Source organism: Theobroma cacao, chromosome 7 (assembly GCF_053813885.1).
Source record: "Theobroma cacao isolate CCN51 chromosome 7, ASM5381388v1, whole genome shotgun sequence".
Taxonomy (NCBI): Eukaryota; Viridiplantae; Streptophyta; class Magnoliopsida; order Malvales; family Malvaceae; genus Theobroma; species Theobroma cacao.
In genome coordinates this window covers 10,176,307-10,184,969 of record NC_142645.1, presented here as the reverse complement: position 1 = coordinate 10,184,969, position 8,663 = coordinate 10,176,307, and the positions used below count along the sequence as shown (strand labels likewise).

The 8,663-nt window shown below is 33.7% G+C and overlaps 1 protein-coding gene across 2 annotated transcripts; it reads right to left on the bottom strand.

Annotated features, from left to right (window-relative positions):
• Positions 1-4,981: 4,981 nt before the first annotated feature.
• Positions 4,982-8,433, bottom strand: LOC18594488 (rust resistance kinase Lr10-like). 2 transcript variants are annotated; one of them, XM_018124857.2, is made up of 4 exons: positions 7,485-8,433; positions 6,892-6,983; positions 6,753-6,782; positions 4,982-6,272 (listed from the first exon to the last, which is right to left on the bottom strand). In XM_018124857.2, exons 1-4 carry the CDS (start codon positions 8,177-8,179, stop codon positions 5,137-5,139), a joined length of 1,953 nt encoding a protein of 650 aa, XP_017980346.2. In that variant the 5' UTR covers positions 8,180-8,433; the 3' UTR covers positions 4,982-5,136. The 2 variants fall into 2 exon arrangements, with proteins under 2 accessions (XP_017980346.2, XP_088664863.1); XM_088808737.1 differs by lacking the exon at positions 7,485-8,433 and adding an exon at positions 7,145-7,163.
• Positions 8,434-8,663: the final 230 nt, after the last annotated feature.

Here is an 8,663-nt window from a genome sequence, read left to right as displayed (position 1 = left end):
GTAAGTTCAAATGTGATGATGCCTTCTAGAAACACTACTGTATCTGATGTCCAAAGAATTCATTTAAGAAAAGAAACTTAAACAAGCCATGGCCAAGGTACCTAACAGAATTTGTTTAACTTCTGATGTATGGACAACATCTACTTCTGAAGGCTATATTTGTTTGATTGCTCACTTTGTCAATGAAAATTAGAAGTTATGTAGCAAATTACTCAAATTTTGTTGTATGCCTCCTCCACATACTGGAGTTGAATTAGCTGCTACTATATTTGATTGTTTGAACGAATGGGGAATAGATAGATAAGTTTTCTCTCTTACTTTAGATAATGCTTCTGCTAATGATAACATGCAAGGTATCTTGAAAGGCCATCCTTATTTGCAAAGTAGCTTGATTTGTGATGGTGAATTTTTTCATGTGTGTTGTTGTGCTCATATATTAAATCTTATTGTTCAAGAGGGCTTGAAAGTAATCAATAAAGTATTGTTTAAAATTAGGAAGAGTGAAATATGTAAAGGCATCGGATGGGAAGATGCAAAAATCTCAAGAATGTGTTCAACATGTTGGTATTGATGCAGGTGTTGGGTTGCATTTAGATGTGTCAACTAGATGGAATTCAACATATTTGATGCTTGAAAGTGTAATCAAATATCAAAAAGTTTTTGCTAGCCTCCAATTTGTTGATAAAACTTATAAATATAATCCATCTGATGAGAAATGGGGGAAAGCAATGATAATTTGTGAATTCTTGGAGCCCTTTTATGAGACCACAAACTTGATATCCGGCTCATCTTATCCAACTTTCAACTTGTATTTCATGCAACTTTGGAAAATTGAATTGATTTTAAATGAGAATTTGCATAATGAAGATAAGGTTATCAAGGATATATCTCAAAGGATGACAATGAAATTTGATAAGTATTAGAAAGATTATAGTGTAGTGCTTGCATCTGGAGCTATTCTTGACCCAAAGATGAAGGTTGCTTTATTAAGATTTTGCTATTCTAAAATTGATGCTTCTACTTGTCATGAAAAGTTAGAAAATGTGAAGATAAAGTTGTACGGGCTCTTTGAAGAATATGCAAGCAACACTCGTGCAACAAGTACTCTTCTCACTCAACGAGTAATTTGCCTAAGCAAGTCGGAAGGGGAACTAAACCCAAGGGATCAAAGATCTTTAGTGTAAGTTTTGTGTCTTTCTTTCATCTTATTACATGAGAATTTATGTTACTTGATTTATGTTTTGATAATTATTTTTTTTTCGTCTATGTATTTAAAAATTGTAGGAGTTCAAAATGTTTCAAAATGAAACAATTTCTATTGCTAGAAAGTCTGAGTTTGATGCTTATTTAGATGAGGCAAAGCTTGATTATGAAGTGTTTGAAGACTTGGATGTGCTTAATTATAGGAAGGATAATGCTAAGCGCTTTTCTAATCTTTCTATTATGGCACGAGATGTATTGAGCATTTCGATTACTACGGTAGCATCAGAGTCTGCTTTTAGTATTGGTGGTCATGTTCTTGTTGGCTCCATTAGTTTTTGATGATAATAAAACATTCCTATTCATTTGTGTCTAATATCTCAACTTGAGTGTACAGGATAAAATTGTATGCAAATAGTAAATGAATCATTCAAATGCACATATCAAATATCATAGGAATAAGGAAGTTACAATTGATCAACAAAACAGAAGCTCCTTAGTTGAATAATGACGAGTATTGATTGGCTAAAATTGATATTGGAAAAATGGCAGGCTTAAGAGAAATGAAAGACAAAAACAACTTAGTTGACCAAGAAGGAGGTTAGTCGATTAAGAGCCCACTGCCAGAAATCTAGACTTCAAGATAGAACCGACTTAATCGACTAAGAAGGAAGTTAATTGACTAAGTGCTCACTACCAGAATTTGAGACCAGAAGACAAAATTGACTTAATCGACTAAGAAGGAAGTTAGTAGATTAAGAGCTCTCTGTCTGCAATTTTGAATATGGGCACTAGAAGACAGATTAATGGCTAGAACCAATTCTCAACTGTTTCCAACGGTCAGAAACTATCAAACAGCCATTAGAGTTATTTCTCCAAATATAAAAGGAACTTCCAACGGCTAGAAAGATAGATTGAAGGCTTTCAAATCCAAAAGAGCTCAAAAACTAGAAAATACTCTCTGCAATCTTACTGCACTCAACTCTTATCTTTGTAATTGTGATCTTCTCTTTATTTTGTACCACTTAGATCAACCTTGTGATCATAGGTGCACTCTTATCACTTCTCTCCTTATATTCTTAGAGTGAACGGGTCACTCTAAGGGATTGATTCAAGCTAGGATTGCTTGATTGAGTATAGGTTCTAACTTAGCCTTGAAAAGTTAAGTGTTAGGCTTTAGTTGATCCCGGTAAAAACTATTATGAAAGGTTTTGACTGAGCCTGGTAAAAGTATTATAAAGCTTGGTGAAAGCTTGTGAATTTCACCGTTCATAATGGATTAGTTTGGAAACTCCTTGGTTGAATAATCAAGGTAGTAAATGTAGGTCTTAGACTGAACCACTCTAAATTCTATTATGTTGTCTACTCTGTTTTTGTTCTTATTTTCATTCTTTCTTTTATCTTGTATTTGCTCCCACTTGGAGCCAATTTTTGAAAGAGTCAAATTGTACTATTCACCCCCCCTCTGGCACATTTACTTGGAACCAACAGTTCTCACCAAGTTTAGAAGTTCCCTCTACCATGAAAATGTTCAAATGCTCATTTGCACGAAAAATTGGTTGCATGGCTTTTCTTTAGCTGCTGATGGTATTGTTCAATGTCTTTAATCTTTACTTGTTAAATTAATAATTTTAGTTAAAATTGAAACTCACTATATCTATTTTCTTATAACAATGAATATTAGATGATAATAATTCAGAGTTAGAGACATCATTGTTGTCCAAATAAGACTCAAATATTTTGATTGAGGATGAAGATTGAGAAGAGCATAAATTAGTCTTGAAGTTTATAAATATTTGATTATGTACTTATGTAGTTATGTTAATGGGATTGTAGTTTGTGTAATTATGTTAAATATTGAAATTTTGTTTATATTTGATGTAGTGTATTTGCTTATTTATATTTAGTGTAATTTATTTGTTTGAACATGTTTTAATTATTCAATTTATGGGTTAAATCATTGCATAATTTTATTGATAAAGAGTAAAAAAAAATTTGAAAAAAATAGACTGCCCAGCTCGACCCATGGGCTAGAAAGGGATGGGCTGGGTTAGAGATTTGACAGTCCATATAAAATATCGACTGACCAACCTAACTCATATTTTTTCAACCTACAAAGATTTGGGTCGGGCTGAGCCGAGCTGGCCCATATTGACAGGTCTAATTATTAGTAATGATGAGAAATCTTGTTTTCTTGGCAGCTAAAAGGACCTTTTAAAAAAAATTGGAAAGTAAATTTCCTTCTTGATCTTGAATATTGTACAGAGCCCACATGAAGCCCACCCAAACCCATGAAAGGTTAAAGTTTAATGATTGCTAAGAAAAGTTTTACAGGAATGATTCCTTTTACTTTCTCTTGCTTTATTTATTTATTTACCTTATTTTTCTTATCCAAAGTTGTTTTGTATTTAATAATAAACTTTCCCATACATTGATATCTCATGTAGGCTTTTTATGCTTAGCTTATATCTCATGCTATTTCATTTTTGATATATTCTCTTATCTTTAACCTTATTACTTATTGGTCTTAGACTTGGCAATCATTGCTTAAGTTTCTTTTTGTTGTGTGGCCTACAATATATGTTGGGCGAGGAATGCAAGAGACCCAACTCTCACTTTTTATGCTTGACCTATATTCTCATTGTGAAGGTTTTTTTTTTTTTCTTTTGAATGGTAGAACTTCATTAAAAAATGGTCAAAGTCTCATCAGAAAAAAGAGATCCCACAAATCAAATACAAAAGCAACAACAGACTAAGAATAACAGTCCCTGAAACAGCAAATAATACAATACCAAGAATCGAATACTTAGATGCGATGAGAAGTTCGATCAACTGCAAGCTTGGCCAGGCGATCCGCGAGATAGTTGGTTTCACAAGAGATGTCGGTAACAGAGCAGTTCCTAGTTCTTTTCATCAAGCCATTAATCTGTCTAAGAATCCCTTTGAAATGCCGAGGAGTAGAGAAGGGTAGTTGATCCCATAGTGAAGGTTTATAAGTATCTGATTTCCCAAGTTTCATTTGTTATTTATAAAATAAAATAAAATATTTTTTAAGTTTTATGAAATTTTTTGTTGAAAAAAGTTATATTTTCAACAAATATTTGATTGAAATTTTTGTTAGAATTTTGAAAAAAAATTAAGTCAAAAATGTTTTACGTCAAAAATGAAAAAAAAACTTTTCCGACAAAAGGGTATAAATTCTTTTAACGTTCATTTAAATAATTTAAATTTTGAGATGTTAGTTTTGTTGAAATTCAGTAAAATTCTGATACAATTTTGTCAAAAATTCCTTAAAATTTTATCAAAAATCTGTCTAATTTTCAATAAAAAATCATAGAAATTTCATTGAAAATCTATCCAGATTTAGCTAGAAAGCAATCAGAAAATCGTCAAAATTTCATGTCTAACTAAATAAATAAATGGTTCCATAATTTGTATAAATTAATGAAATTTTATTAGAATAAAATAAAAGAAAGGAGAGTAAGATTTTATTTCAACATAATGCTGATTTTAGAAGTAATAACATAGCTTTTCCCATTTTCTATTCTCTTTTTTATCTTTGACATCGTTGGACTTAAATCACAAAACGAAGGCAAACACTAGGGCCTGGCCTTTGTCTTGGAATTTAAATCTTATGGAGTTCTTGCTTCCATTACCATTTTTTAATTTTTCAAAGCCATTCCTACAAAGAGTGAGAAGGTTAAGCTTAACAAAAGAAATAATAGCAGAGGTCAAAAGAACAAAAATGAAGGATATTATGAAATAAAGCACAAAATGGAAAAAAAAAAAAAAAAAGAAAACCCATAGAAATAGAGCTCAAAATACAGAGCAAAGTTTGGAAATTAGAATACAAAATTCTAGGCTTTGGAGGGATATGATTTTTTTCTTATTACCAAAGTACAATGGTAACGTGATAAAAATGAAAAGTTTAATAGCTTAGGCTATATTTAAACTAATTGCATTTGAAGAAAAAAGTGATGAAGTTGGATCCTTGCTTGGATTGTCATCAACATGATCCTTAGTTGATACTTCAAAAGGAAGTTGAAAAGGTTTGGGGGGCATTTGAAGGAGCTCGACATCTGTTTCAAGCATCTGCAAGACTTTGCCCATTGAAGGACGGTCATTAGGTGTCACTTGTATACACCAACAAGCTGTTATTATCATCTTCTTAACAATTACCTTTTCACCATCTGTAACCTCTCCCAAGTCAAAGTCGTCTCCTTGATGAAACCGGCCATAAATCCATGAAGGGAAGTATATTTGACTTAAGTGTTCAGCAAATGCATTCAAATTCTTCCTTCTTCCCACCATTTCCATCAATAGCATTCCGAAACTATAAACATCAGCCTTGTACGAGATGGCTCCAATGTTTTTGTAGACCAATTCAGGAGCAATATATCCAATTGTACCTCGTGCTGCAGTGAGTGATACAATGCTATCAGCTACCGAATAGAGTTTAGCAAGACCAAAATCCGAAACTTTTGGGATAAAGTTCTCATCTAAAAGAATATTGTGTGGCTTGATATCAAAATGTAGAATTTGCATGTCACATCCTTGATGTAAATATTCAATTCCTCGAGCCACCCCAAGCGCAATATCAAACATTTTTTGCCAACTCAAGATAGTTTTGTTTTCTTCTGCAAATATGATCTTATCTAGAGATCCATTAGGCATAAAGTCATAGACAAGAGCTTGTTTTGATCCTTCCACACAAAATCCAATAAGTTTGGCCACATTAACATGATGAATTCTCCCCATTGTAGCAACTTCATTAATGAAATCTTGTCCATCAGCTTTTGACGTACCCAATAACTTTATTGCTACAAAATGGCCACTACGAAGCTTTCCTTTAAACACTGAACCATAACCACCTTCACCTAATTTATCTCGAAAACTTCTCGTCATTCTTTTTATTTCACGATAAGAATACCTTATCGGCATTAAATCATTTTGACTTTGAAGAAACTCCTCAATCGTATCATCCACAGATAAATGTCTTCTTCGCCATTTGTACGTAACAACTACGATCAAGCAACATATTCCCGGCAAAGCTCTTAATAAGATAACTCCTCCTTTTTTAAAAAAAAAAAGTATGTTGGAACACATTAGTATATTTGAATGAAATTATTTAAAAAAAAAAGTGATTATGTCTTATATCGAGCAACTTAAGTGCTGTTATCTTTAGCCCTAACGAACTAACTTTATAACAGAATGGAAAAGTGTAAGATGCTTATTTTCAGAAAGACAACAAAGAAAAAGGAAAAGAAAACCTAGTGCGGGAATTGCCCAATAAAAGTGTAGTACAAAGCTTTCTCTCAGAATTAAATGGTATAGTTTGAATATGATAAAGGAAATTAAATATTATAGCTCTAAAATTAAAATCATTAAAAAGCTTTATTCTTTTGTGAGTTTTAAGTGGGTACATTTATAAGCTGGTATGATCTAATAGCTCTTTAATATTTTTTTTCAAAACAGAAATTCAGTGATTTTATAAATGAAAACATTGATGCTGCTCAATTTTGTGTATATGCAATAACAGAGTTAAAGCTTACCTGTTACTCCAAGACATAAAATATACGTTCCTGCAGAAAAATACCAAGACCAAAACGAAACATAATTACTTCCATATAAAGAACAAATAGAGCAAATTCAATACGAAAACTAGGTATGAAACCTGCAAATTAAGCTTACTTTTATCTTCATAATAATAATCTTGGCTATGGAAGGGGAAATGTACGATGCTGGCCGCATAGGTGCTCAATGCATATAGCAAAGAGTCCAATCTGGAATGTTCAACACATCCAAATAAAACAAAGATATCAGAAACTCAAATAAAAGGTTTGCTTTGTACCCTGCTTTGCATTTCTTGTTTTCTTTTTGCTAGGTAATAAGGGCTATAGCCCCCAAGCAGGACAGGGATTCGACCACTTGACCTGCGCATTACCTTTCCCAAAGGACTGGGCTAGCTTGTGTCCATATATATTCCGTTTAATTTCTTAATGAAGTTTGTCTCGACGTTGGCGGAGCAATAAATAAATAAAAGGGATTAGTCTTTTTTTTTTTCACTCCATTGTTAAGGGAGTTTTCTCCATTCCTCTTTGCAGCAGGTCTCCCCTGCTTCATGCAAAGAATAAAATCAGGTAAAAGGAACTCAAGTTTTTCAAAATTTTTAATCTAATAAATTGAAGTTTGAGCAAAACGTTAACTTTTTACTATTCAAAACATATAATGACCCAACCTAACTCAGCCTAGGAAAATAAAATGAAATTATTGAAAATTCTTACATCACTCGAAGTTTATCGTCCCTGCACTGCAGCAGGAAATCATCGGAGTCCACCCATGACAGCTCAAAGCCCAGTAATAGTTTTTTGTAGATGTCCACAGTAGACATGTTGCTGATATTCTCTCGCCCAACTGGAACCTGTGCTCCGACCGTGCAAAACTGATTGAAATCAACAGGCCGTGTTCCTTGATCTAAAAAATAAAAGTAGGTAGGTGGATGGGAAGAGCGATTGGGGCAACGAGAGGCATCAACATACAGAGAAGATTTCATCGGTGTTGTGCAATTTACAAGATACATATTGCTGCTTGTAGCATAAGACATCGCATACGGTAGCTCACATGCAGCATCAAAACTATTGCGGGAACTGCGAGGAAGAGAGCAATCATCCCTGTCCAGATTCGCATCGATGACTTGCATTTTTCCCATTTCATAAGAGATGTTTTGGACATGGAATCTCCCATGTTTCGTGACCAAAGTGGTGCGGTTATTATTCTCACACTCCAGCTCATACCTATGGTTGCCACAGTTGTGAGGTTGGCTTGTTAATCGAAAAGGGAAGCGGATGTTAACATCTCCACACATAGTAAAGCCGCAATCCTTGTTTATGCTTCTGGCGATGCAAGTTTCCGGGAGTAGAAATAAAGCAAGGGCGGCCACGAGGCCAAACCATGAAAGTTGTGCTTCTGGTTTTGGCATGCTAAAATTAATTTGGGTGGTTTGTTGATGAATAATTAATACAGAGGGCGAGCTGGGAGGGGAGAGGAAGTGTGTGGCATGCGTTGGGGTCGCTTGTGCTCCTTTCCAAAGGTTGTGTTAAGGGGTTGTTGAGTGAGATGGTACTGGGCTGGAGAGGCTTGTGGTGATCACTTTCCTAGCTCACACTATGAGTGCTGAGGGGAAAAAGAGAATGGAAAGTAAGTACAACAAAAGGGAGAGTGTGAGATGAGAGAAGAAAAGAAGAAAAGTAGTGAGAAGAGAGAAGGGAGGAGGAAAGGAAAGGAAAGGACGGTATGCGTGAAGAAAAGCGTAAAAACAAATAAAATTTATTTTGCACATAATAAAAAAATAGAAAATTATTTCACCTAATTTAAATACCAAATCCAATTATTATTTTTCTTTTTATTTTACCAAAGAAAATTACAAAAGCTCCAAATCTTTTCTTTGTTTTCATAAGAAAGAT

Excerpts from the sequence above, each read along its gene's own strand:
- LOC18594488 (XM_018124857.2), bottom strand. The coding sequence starts at position 8,179 with ATGCCAAAACCAGAAGCACAACTTTCATGGTTTGGCCTCGTGGCCGCC. Across the intron at positions 6,783-6,891 it reads TTATTATTATGAAGATAAAA|GAACGTATATTTTATGTCTT; the intron begins GTAAGCTTAATT and ends ATTTTTCTGCAG. Across the intron at positions 6,273-6,752 it reads TTTATGTCTTGGAGTAACAG|GAGGAGTTATCTTATTAAGA; the intron begins GTAAGCTTTAAC and ends TTTTTAAAAAAG.